This window comes from Tyto alba, unplaced genomic scaffold (genome assembly GCF_018691265.1).
Source record: "Tyto alba isolate M040663 unplaced genomic scaffold, T.alba_DEE_v4.0 Super-Scaffold_2, whole genome shotgun sequence".
NCBI lineage: Eukaryota > Metazoa > Chordata > Aves > Strigiformes > Tytonidae > Tyto > Tyto alba.
Window position 1 is genome coordinate 32,159,962 of NW_024881282.1, and position 12,841 is coordinate 32,172,802.

General features: G+C 42.1%; 1 protein-coding gene across 1 annotated transcript in view; it reads right to left on the reverse strand.

The window, feature by feature from the left end:
- RBFOX2 (RNA binding fox-1 homolog 2) overlaps positions 1–12,841 on the reverse strand; it is a 172,975-nt gene that overhangs the window by 25,192 nt on the left and 134,942 nt on the right. Inside the window, 1 exon segment of the mRNA XM_042792194.1 lies at positions 9,160–9,213. Coding sequence (XP_042648128.1) covers positions 9,160–9,213 — 54 coding nt within the window.

The window sequence follows — 12,841 nt, forward strand, 5'->3', positions numbered from 1 at the left end:
GAACTGTAATCATAATAAGAATAATAAAGAGTAATTAAAAAAAACAGGAAAAAAACCCAAACAAACAAAAAAAAAACCCAAACAAAAAAAAAAAAACAAAACAAAAAAAAAAACATAAAAGCAATTGAGGCCAGACCAAAAAGAAGTACAAAGTTACTCGAGACAATTTTTTTGTTGTTGTTTTTTGGTGTTTTTTTTGTTTAAAAACACATTTAGTGCCTCTGACATAGGCAAGCTGGTCAAGCCCAAGCAGGGCTTCTCTCCCCTCTGCTAATTAACACACATGCTTTGCAGGACCCCCCCACCCGCCCCGGACAGTACAGGACATCGACACTGAGCAGCACTTCGTTCTCTTGAGAAACTGCTACGAGAGCGAGCAGCGATCTGAGTTCACGCCTGGCACCAGGAATTCTGCGAAGCTTTGGGCAAATCAAACACTGAACCTTGCTTTTCCCACCTGTAAAACGGAGACAATAATAATTACCTACCTTAGAAAACTGTTGAGAGGAAGGGCTGTTTTGTAAAGCATCCCTTGTAAGGTCTTCGGGGCACAGCTCATGTCTACTCCTATGCCTGTAACTTCCCTAATAACGCATGGGGCCTTGAAAGGAAGCAGGGCTTCTAGGTGGCACCATCAAATAAACATTACTTAACATGAAGATTTAGAGTATCACATACTCTAGTTTCAAAATTTTTCCTGTCTGTGAGCACTGTGTTGGACTTGAGTGTAAATCTAAACACCCACCTACCGATTCATCGGTAAAGGCCGGTTTTGTCTGACACCGCTGGCCCCGCTGCTCCCTCCCACCCTGCCACCCCCCATCTTACTTGGCTTTGTTCTGAGATGGCAACCTCTGCGCCGGGGAGAGCAAACAAATCTAGGCCTTGAAGCTTCAGAAAAATTGACATGCCCTGCCTGGAGCAACCACAAAGGCTCGAGGACTACTGAAAATGCCTCTTTAGTTAGATGAATTTAGGGTTACCGCATCCATGCCCATCCCACATGCTCGTACTGCTGCCAACTCATGCGGTCACGTAACGGGGCAGGGTAAGAGATCATGCTTCCTTCCATGGAGATGAGTGCAGTGACATTAAACCAGAGCCAACATGACTAAGTGAATTAGGATTTTAACTAGTAACGGATGGTACCTTACCACATACAATGTGATGTGACAGCCTTCATGCCATTACAGAGAGTGGGGCCAAACAAAAAACGTTGTTGCCTTCTGCTTTTAGGGTATCTGAAGAACAGGAGTAACTGGCTCCTGTGGCTTGGTGTAAAGCAAATACTGATTTAACGTGCAGAGAGTAATCTCTGCGGGCTCTGATACCCTCAGGAGCGGAAGAACAAAGCTTGCATTTGAGGCAATGGAAACTCCTGATATCAACCGGAGAGTGATGTAAGTGATCTACAGCTGTGCTTTGTCAGGAAAAAGGCATGCTAGCCCTGCGGCCCCCTCCGTGCAGCTCGGGCTCAGTATGTAGGGACTGGACCCAAAGAAGAAAGAAAAAAAAAAAAAAAAAAAAAAAAAAAAAAGCATCTTGATTTCTAAGCACTGTTAGTAGCAAGACACAAGCCATCATTCTTCAAGTGCTTTTTAAAGGTCTTTGCAATACTAATCTTAAAAAGCCCAAGCCGTTTGCACATGCTGGCCTTTATCATCCACAGCTAGGTTTCCAGCACAAAACTGTTACACACTTGTAAAATGCAAGGTTTTTTTTCTTTCTTTCTTTCTTTTTTCCCCCCTGAATAGCAATAATAAAAGAACTGAGCCAAGTACTGCAATGTTGAGATCAACAAGAGCGCTCCTTTGGGCTCCAACCCAATAATCTAAAGCTTCAGATAATTTCATTTCTCCAGCTATAAATAAAAAGCTATATAAATAACAAACTGATGCCTTTTTTCAGAAAAGCATAAAAGTTTTCTGTTTAAATGAATTAAAATTGGAGCTACAAATGATAGGGGCTAATAAAACAGCCCAACCACACCATATAACTCTCAAATGTTGCAGGGAAACAGGGGGGATTGTGGGGAGTATAATAGCAAAGCTGATTATGAAGGGAAAGGGTATCGTGTCTGCTTCAAAGAACCCCCACAGAGAAAGGCAAGACTGAGAAATAGAGCAACACCCTTCCCTCTGGTTCTCTATAATGGGGAAAAAGCATCTTTAAAAGGTTGGGGGAGGAGAGGAGGTAAAGACTGCAATAGGAATCTCTATTTCCCTCTTCTCTTTTTACATTAAAAATTTCTGTTTGTTCTAGACAAGCCTGTGGAGACTGAATAAAATTTATGTCTTTGGTGATGATGTGAACTGAAAGCTGGAGAGCAGAGGGAAGGTAATTTTTCAGACATTAATCTGTTCAGGCTAGAACCAAATGAAGACTGTTTTAATTCACATTTGTTTGCAATTAGTGAAGTCTGTATGGGATTTTAAAAACCACATTACCATTAAATATTTTTAAATTGATTAGGAATTTGCAATATTTTTAATAAGTTAACTTAAGGTAGGGCACAATCCACATGCAGACTATATGAAAATAATTAACAATGTGAATTACAACAGAATTAAACTGATTCTGAACAACATAACTAATTAACCACAATTTTTGTTTTATTGACAGATCAGTCTTTAGCTTGTGCAACTCTCGTTGTTGAGAACCATTTAATGTCAATGCTGAATTAATGCTTTACATAGTTGACTACGGCAGAGTCAGAATTTGTGTCCCCTTGGTTTGTCGTCTTAATGCATCTCTTAGACATTCAGATTTTCATCAGGAAAATAGGTGAGCCACGCTTGACATTTTTGTTATTTCTAAGTTTAAAAACTAGCAATTATATATAACATATTTTTGATGTGGCAGAGGAAAAAAGCACATACATATATTTTTTATTCCTTCTCACAGATGACCTGTAAAGAATAGGGATTAATTTGTACCTAAATACATATACCACAACTCTCAGTTTTCCCTCCCAAGGTTGTCTTGCCCTTGAAAAAAAAAAAAAAGGAAGGGGAAAAAAAAAAAAAAAGAGGTGACAGATGTCCAATATTTTACTAGCTTCACTTTAAACTGAGTTGCTCCATAGTAGTAGGTATGGAGCCAGAAGAAGGGAAGATACAACCCTGGGTACAAAAAGACTTCAGTTTTCTAAAATTTAATTACACAAACAGCTTGGGCTTAATAATGTTGTTGTTATAACAAGGCTGAAATTTTCAACAGGTCCTCTCTACCAGCAACTTCTCCCAAGCAGAACATCAGTTTAAGCCTCAGTGTACCCAGCAAACATGAAATAACCCCAGCAAACATTTTTAGGACTGGTGAGTAATTTGCAGTGCCAGACTAACCCCCTTTTTTTACCCAAAGGTTTATTCAAAGGGCCTGAAGAGACCGAGTAACTGCCACCCTTTTAGTCTGGCCTCAGACTCTGCAATAAATAACAAGCAACATGATGAGCAGTGAAAAAAAAAAAAAAATGTATATATATAGTATTTGAACGTTTCCATCTCTGAAGAATGAGAAAGAAAATTTACCATGTAACCGTAAAGGGAGAAATCAAAAGCAGACGGTTCTCCTGGGTGTGGCCAGAACACAGAAATTAAACAAAAAACAACAACAAAAAATAAAGTAAAATAAAAAAAAAAAGAAAATAAAACCAAAGGAAACTAAACAGAGCCCCTTGAAATCCATGCATTGTTAACCCTTCATTTGTCATGGAGTTTAGACCAGTCACCTCAGCAGCAGCGTCTTTGCCTTGTACCACTGGAGCACACAGCCAGCAACCGGCCTTGCCGTCATCTGCTGCTGTGCTTGTTTTTAACCAGGTTTTTGCTTCCCCCCCCCCCACCCCCCATTTCCATAATAAACAAACTCTTAGGAGCCTGAAAAAATGGCCAAGGAGACAGCAGTTTAGGCTACCTGTTTCCAAGGCATTTGGAGGGAGTAGGAGGGTTTCAGCTACAATCCACCTGAGATGAGCAGGGCTGAATACACCGACACAAACACAGCACGGAATTCCGAAACGCGTTCTTGAAGTTACACACGCAGATGCACGCTTTAAATTGGTGAGGGAATTGACATAAACCAAGCCGCCACCATTTCAGCAGCTCTTCCAGCGCCTCCCCCTGCCTCCGTGCCGCACTTTGAGTGCATTAAGGCACATACGCATAAATCGCCCCTCCGCACACCTGGGCAACCTGGTGAATCAGATGCAGGAGTTAATCTGGCTAAAAAAAAAAAAAAAAAAAAAATGTCTTCAAAAAAAAAAAAAAACCAAAACCAAAACCAAACCCACCGCTGCAGGGGTATTTTTTAAACCAGATCATTTTTATCCCAGTCCAGCCTGTTGCGTTGCTCCACTGCCGGTCCCTCCTGCAACACCGAGGAGGGGGCACAGGCTGGGAGGGAGCAGCGCCGCTGCCCAGCCAGAGCTCGCGGCTTCAGGGCAGCTCCTGCCAGCTCGGGTCAGGGGCTTCACAGCCCCACGTCGTCCTCGGCTGTGTGCCCCCTCCTCCTGCCCCCAATCCATCATGGATCTCCCTGTGTGGCCTGGAAGGTCAGCTAGCTAAACTGGCAGAAGACAAGCTCGTTTCTCTCTCTTGCTCTCTCCCTGCTGCATCAGTTCTTTGCTAATTTAGCACCCGGGATTCAACTCCCTACGCAGTGAAACGAGCACTGCTGGGAAGGTGCTTCCACGGGAGTGGTAAATCAACTTATACTATCAAGCCATCAACTTCAGCCTTAATTACTCACGTTCAAATAAACCAGTTCAGCCTATGGACTAATTTAACTCGTTAGTTTAGTACTGCAGAGTTGAAGGCATAAAACTGTACTTCACTGAACTAGGATAAAGAGACACAGGTCATGTCTCCTTCATGCCACTGGCAATCATAAAGGGATCTGGTGACCTGAGAAAGCAATGCTGGTCTCTGGTACTTAATTTGTTATTTGCGTTAATATCACTATTTGTATTTCTGGCTCAACTGATGACATCTGAACAAAAATTATGAAAATAGAATTAAAATAAAAACAAGACCTCTAATTTTTAATTTTATCTAGTAAGAGGTCATATCTATTTCACTGAGTGGAAACTAAGTCCAGAACAAGAGTGGATCAACTCAAAGCACCTAATCCATTCAAAGAAGAAATAAATGCACACGAAAAAGTACCATCTTTTAGGCACAGTTATCAAAACCTAAATTCATGTTCTTATCTTACCCTACAGCTAACTGCAAACATATAAACCCCCTAAGTGTTTTCACACATCTTTCTGCAGAGGTTTTTAGTTAGCACAGGTTTACTTCTAGAACTCCACTCACCAACAGATGCAATTTCTTTGTGAAGACAAGATGTAAGCTCCTATACAACCATTTTTTTTTTTAATTAAATACAAAGAGCTCCTAGACACTTCAGTCCTATACAAGAACTTGGAGATCCGGGTCTTCCAAGTGGAAGGCAGTGAGGGATGTAAACTTACACTATCCTGAAACCACAAGCTTGCAATCCGCACTAACACGAACTCTTACCATTTACAAATTTAGGGGGGAAAAAAAATAAAAAGGCAAAAAGCTTCTTCAGCCAAGATTTTGCTGTGCACTTACGCACACTTGGTCTCTGAAAGTCACCGAGGGCACATCTTGGAATGCCACACGGTACGCAGCTGCTGAGCCAAGAGCCTGGATTCCCTTCCCCTGCAGCTTTACGAATGCCACAGGGTACTCAGTATGCAGGCAGACTGCATTAATTCTGCAAATACATCCACTTGTTCGGTTCGGCACAACAGTGCCAAAATATGCATCTAGAGGATGCATCTCCCCTAACAAAAGGAGCAGGAATCCTCTCTCTCTACCTCCTCTGGAGGCGTTTTATTCATGGTTCAGTGAAGTGCACGGCAAACTGCAACCATGAGCAGAATGCTATTTAAAGGCACTTATACAGGTCAGAACTAGAAATATAATGGTAAACAGGATAAATGAAACAGCTAGTTTCCTGGAAGCAAACAAAAAACCCCAAACACATCAAGGGAAGACCGATGTCATTCCACTGAACAAGAATAAACCAAAATTAAATTAAAGGGATGTTTAAAATTTGTATCTCATACGTAGCAAAGCATTATCAGCGTCAAGTCTACCAGGGTCCATATAGTCCTACTAAACAGATTGAATCTGGGCAGAAATCAAGTTGGGAAACAAGAATTCACATTGATTTGAGAGGAGAAACAGCAAAACTAATTATTAACTGTCTCCTACTCTGCTGTGATACAGAAAAATCAACAAATAACATTTCCTAAACCAAATGCAAGAACCTGAGGTATGAGTTGGCTTTGATGGACACACGCTGCTCTCTCTTTTGTCACCAAGCTTCCTAAACACACAGAGATCCTGAAGATGCAGCCAGTGTGATATAGTTCCCCCCCACACTGTTGAAGAAAACTGTCTGGTCATCTCAGATGGATTCAAAAGGAAGAATATAACCCACACACTTCCTCCAGTCCCTCCTACTGACCAGCACTGGAGCGATCCCAGCAGAGAGCTCCTGCCACGGCTCAGCAGGGACAAAGCGCTGCTCAACCCCATCGTAGGCTGGGTGGGGGCGAACCCAGGGCAGTTTGGGATTTAGCACTGTACCTTTCAAATAGTTACAAAACATATACACAAAACTCTACAACCCTTAGGAACCCAGGGAAAGGAAGGGAGCATTGAGAACACAGCACAAGGCAGGCAGCAGGAGCTTCTGCTTTCGGATTCCCAAGAGAGAGGAGGAGGAGAAGAGAGAGAGGTTTCATATCATTAGATTAGAATGGAAACCACAGGGCAGGAAAATGCATTCAGATTTTTTTCTTCCTAAGGTGGAGGAAGAACCCAAGAGCGAGTGAGTGGCCTCCAGAAAGATCCATTTCCTTTGCTTCACCATCAGATCACCAAACTGTTGTTTTTCCATTATTATGTGAATACCAGGTGCTTCGTGCAGCTACACCCCACTCAAACGCTGGGGCCTCCCATTTTCATGCTAAGCAGGAATAATCTTGCATTCTTTTTAAAACAGGAATTATTTTGGGTAGAGAAGGATGCAAAGATAACACAAAATTACTCATTGGGTGTTTTCTCATTCTGTTCAGATTCTGCCCCAACCCTCATATAGGCTATCAGTTTTGCAACTGCTTTTGCTGTAAGATGACAAAAAAGCAGTAGAAAACTGCATGGTCAAAGCCTGGAAGAACGTATCTTTGGATCACTTTTTTCATGTATTTATTAAGAGTAAATATTTGTCAAGGAACTCTTAAGCAATAATTTTTGTTTTAACTGAAAACCAGAAGCCTTGAGCTTTAATAACTGCGCAAGAAGGTACTTTTCATAGTCATAAGTCAAGCCTTCACAGAAAGCCTCCAACATTAGTGTTGCCTAGAAGGGAAAGGGCAGCCGTGGGTGTTTTATACAGGGCTGTATGGATGGGAGAGAGAGAGTGAAGTTCATGTGTGGAGGGGAAAACACTGTTCTGGAAAACACAGGCAGTGGGGGATGAAGGACAGAGCTCACCACTTGCCAGGCCAGTTATTTTTGTTCTTTCATTTGCAATTACATCCAAACAAGTAGGGATCTGATAGAGGCCAGAGGCTATTCCCAAAGGCAAACAGAAATTACTAAAATCAAGACTAATTCACAGATAGCTCTGGCCTATAAATATCAGAAGAACAGCAGAGGACAGAATAAATATTTACAAACTCAGCATAGCTGATTGTTTTGGTAAAGCGTATAGATTTTCATCCACACACGGAAATAAAACTCTTTAAGCAAGTCATATAGACATTTCCTTGTTCAGACTGTCTTATTAAAAAAAAAAAAAAAAAAAAAAAAAAAACACACCACAAAAAAAAACCCCAACATGGTATTAAAAGCACAAAGGATGGGGAGAGTGCTAACACTCATTTATTTTGTATACAGATCAACTGCTTTCTGGTTTCCAGCTAATACAGAGACTGAAGAATTTCAGAATGCATCTTGGGCAACATGGATGGAAATTTGCAGAGGGCTCTGAACATGAACGTACCCTGGAATATATGTTGAAGCAAAGAGGCCACCTTAAGACTGTGAACCTCAAATCCAAGCGAAAGGCATAGACTCTAAACCGAAACTGCTTAGCTGAATTGCAACTTCAAAATCTCTTGTGTGCATGCACACATGTGTGCACACGTGTGTGTGGGGGGAGGAGGGAAATTTTGTTTTAATTGAAAATGGGAATCTTAGCATTGATTAAGTCAAGCAGAGTATAGACATGCACTGTGCAAGCTTCCCCCATAGAGCTTTGGCAATGCACCTCGCTCCTGACCTGCACAACTCCCTGCTATTCCAAGTGCTGAACCTCCTGGGCAGAGAGAGAATCACATCAATTTGTCATTGTGGTGATACTGGTTACATGATGAGAACCAATTGCCAATTAGGACAAAGATCACTGAATCTCTCCGCAGCTGACCTAAGCAACATTTGAAATCTCATCTCCAGAGAAATAAATTACCATTAACCCTCAACAAAACCTCCCTCTTAATATATAAGATGAAAATAGGTGTGTGAATGCAAATTCAGTGGGGAGAGGCCCACATGGGGCAGGGCAAGTGGAATGAGGATGCTTATATTAAGCATCAAATATCTCAAACATGAAAGGTCAGTATCTCAGAAGTGCCCAGTAAGTCTGCAAACCAGCGTAAATAAAATCCTTTCACATATGAGATATGACAGTTTTTCTACAGAATTACTTTAATGCAATGAAAGTGGGGGGGGGGGGGGTTAGGCTTTGTTCTTACAGCCTCCCGTCACATAAAGCTGTTTTACCTTATCCTGCCTTCCCCACGGGGCACCCATTGCTAGTGCTTTGGGAAAGCGTTGGTATGAAGGCTCAAGTGACTGACTGCCTGTTTGTTCAAAAGGCTGGGGAACCTGATCCCACATTACAGACAGGAGTGTCTAGGAGCATTCGTACATGCTGCCCAGAAATGACCATGCTCAGAGTTTGGAGTCAAAGGGAACAGGAGACAGTCCCCAAAATAGCTTTTCCCTTCCCCCATCACACTAATTCCTGCTGATCTCTACAGAGTATATTCTCTAGGCAATGAACTGCCTTTTACTCTGCAATCAAAACAAGAGAAGCGGGTACAGGAACAGGACTTACCTTCGAGCCACGCTCATTAAAGATTATCTCTACATCAAGGATTTTGCCGAATTGCTGCAGAGAGACAAGGGGGGAAAAAAAGATTTATTTTTGGCAATCCATTTTTCTTACCTTTTAGGGGCTGGCTTAGTGCAAGAAGGGAGGTGAGAATATTTCCATTTCTAGCATACAGGTAAAGGCATAAAATCCCAATGACAAGACCCAGTTCTCTCAGGTTAGGACATGCAGATCCTCTTGGTCACAGATCCCAGGTTTTCTCTCAAAAGTCTAAAGGAAGAAAAACAATCTCCAGAAGAGTTTTAGGGATTTGAGGTGGCTTTCCACCCCCGCACCCCCCCCCCCCCAGCTTTTAATCTGAACAATTATTTCTTTCCTCATTCTACTATTTCATCTAAGACATGGTTATATGATTTCATCTCAGACATCTAACAACATTTCTCAGATGTAATTCTGCATTTCATCTTCCTCTTGAAGTGGCTATCACAAAGAGACTCTTAACAGTGATGATGTTCTTCTGGAAGGGATAGTCACAGAAGATTCCCAACCTCAGGGATTCCAAACCCTAATTCTCCTTCCCCACTGCTTTACTTCACAAATCTCCAAGCCTTCAAAGGAACGGACGGCATATTCAGAAACCATGATAATGGCCAACCCCCAGCAGTTCGCTTTCACAGAAATAAATCATTCAACTTCAACCTGTGACATACAGCAGGCTGTCGATAACCCATTCAACTTTGTCACGTATGATACACTTCTGACCTCTGCCTGGAGACCCCAAGGAGAGCAGGGCCCTGCTACGCTGCACTGTTTCAACAAATGGTTCCAAAGAGCTCCCTACTTAGCACAGAGTAAAAATGGGAAACAAGAGCTACAAACTCGAAAGGAGATCTACCACACGCTGTGGAACCATATACAGATCACCTCTTTCACCTCGGAACATATTAAAATGTTTTTATTGAACTGGCCAATCAAACCAGTAACCTATAGGTAAAAGCATCTCCACTTCAACAGAGCCCCGCAATGCTCTGTCCTCTGCAAGTGTCAATGTTGCATTTCCAAACTGGAGGTCTGCTCATCAGAGAGACAGGTCTAAGATCTTATTTTCAGGAGCATGTATACAGAGCAGTCTTCATTCTAGAGATGCAGACAAATGCTGTATCTGAGCGTTTTTCATACCCCATTCTTCACAAAAGCTTCAATCAACATGATTTTAATCTCATTGCTTGCAGAAGATTTAAAGTGGTAGCAAATGGAGGAAGCATCAACAGGAAAAGAAAGGATGATTTTACAGTTAGGAAAGATGATGACCACAGCCTCTGGGCACTGGGACACTCTCCACTTTGCCAAGGTGCTCTTAGTATAATATTTGTCTTTGTTGTTTTGTTGTTTTTTGGGTTTTTTTTTTTGTTTTTGTTTTTTTTGTGGGGTTTTTTTGTTTATTTGTTTGTTGTTGGGTTTTTTTTTTGTTTGTTTTTTTTTTGTTGTTGTTGTGTGGGTTTTTTTGTTTGTTTTTTTTGGGGTTTTTTTTTTGTTTGGTTGGTTGGTTGTTTTTTTTTTTTAATTAATATTTCCATTTGGTGTCAAAGGGGTATAATGTTCATTTTGCGGGTGCCCTGCCTGAAAGACTTGTGGCCAGATTTCCAAACATGGAACATCTACAACAGTGAGCCATGGTGGCTGAGGAAAAGCTCTGAATATGTAAAGCAGTAAAAAGCTATTAAGTCCCTAGAACAAGTATTCCACAACCGTCTTTAAGCAAACAAAACATTTCCAGCAATTTTAGCTATAGTTTCTGTCTGCTTCCATTCTTCATTCTTAAAAAGGAGATAGTTGTATTCTTTTACTAATGTTGGTTCACAGATGTTGTTTTTACTGTTCTATTGTTTAAGGACAATACTTGATCTTCTCTTCATCCCAAGAACAACTGAATTCACAATATCCCATGTTACACAAAGTTTGAATAATGCTAATGTAAACATGCGTCTTCCCTGAAACCTCAACATCCCAACAGTTTAGGCTTGATCCATGCTGGATCCTCTTTTGACCACTGCTGTGCCAATCACTGCTAAAATGCATTTTCTATTTCTATCCAATGCTTGGTGTGGGCTTGTCTATAAAGGAGATTAGCCGTTGATTGCTTTTTGTTGTCTTTGTTGCATATGGCTTGGGCACTGCCATGAAAGAAATCAGTCATGATTGCTTTCTTGGTAGACTATTTCAGTGTCATTACACGACAGGGGCTGAACCAATTTAACAGCTTGCAGCTGCCAAAGGGGTGTCCCTGCTCCCCAGTCCTTCCCTTGTCTGGTCTCACCAGCTTCCTAGGGCTGGCCACAGTTTTCATTCTCACCTGTAGTTAAACTGATACAGCTCACCAATCCCGCGAAAAACAAGCCCAACAAAAGGAATAAAGACAAAGTTTTTGACGATTTACTGCTCTGAAGTGGCTCAAAGGGTCAGGTGAGCATTAGGGCTCCAAGAAGCAAAAAGAAGTGGAAAGCAGCACAGCCTGCCCGAGAGCAGGATCCATCCCTGACAGATCAGCTCAGCTGCCTAGCCTTGCCACACATGCTGAAGCAGCCGGGCTCTTGATAAATGCAAATGCCAAAATTATTTTCAGAATCTTCAAAGCCATCAAAAATCACCCTTTCCTACTTCATTAGAATCATCTTGAAAGAGAACAAACTGTGCAGCTTCTGGTGCACAATTATGCTGTGCCATCTTCCCCTTTTTCCACACCCAGCTGGGCCTGGATCCTCGGGTATTACTGCCAGCACTGCCTGCCAGCCCTGCTCAGCTGAACTCACCGTGCAGGGTTTCCACACCGACAGGAAATCCTGTCTTGTGTGTTTAATTTCTTGTGGCAGACAAAAAGCTGGCGGTAATGCTGAATGCAAGTGATCTGACCTGGCTCCATGAGAGGCAGCAGGGCTGCCTCCCTGCCCTGTAGATGCTGGAGGTACATCGTTTCTTAGATGACGGAATTAAGATCACCAAATTACACGGTTGCAGCGAGCACAGGCTTGATGTCATCTGCCATGAGCTACCCATGCAAACAGCCCCAATCGCTTTTCCACCTGGGAGTCGCGAGTGTTTGAAGAAGCATGAGGGAAGAACCTGCTTGGGAGAAAGGGAAGAGACAACAGGGGCTAACTGCTGAACTGAGGTTTGCTGGGGAAGGGTTTCCTGCTCCGTGAAATTTCCTGGAAGAAAGCAGCATGGCCAAGAGGCAGGAGGGTGTGTGCTGGGCTCTTCAAGACTATGCTGTGGCTGTTGCCACAGCTGCTCTGAGAGCTAACACCACAGCTCTTGTCCTCACTGCTGCAATGGTTACAGCAGGTCCAGCACTGGAGGCACTTTTTTTTTTTTTTTTTCGGTTTGTGTGCCAGAATTTTCCTGAAGAATGAAAGCATGAAAAAAGAACTAGTTCATTTTAACAGTTTATATCTCCTTCAAAGCTGAATCTAATTTAGTGGAACATAAAAAGGCACTTTGTTCTCTGATGGTGCTTCCCCTACCAAATGTCAACAGCCTACTGCAAACAATGGAAGTTTTAAGAGCTCCTTAGCAAAAGGTCACAATTTTTGTATGGAAAATGCTAGGCCGTCTAAATACAAGGGTCAACACCAAATGCCCCCGTAGTCATTTTTAAAAATCATGTATACAGGCATGTTTGTATTTT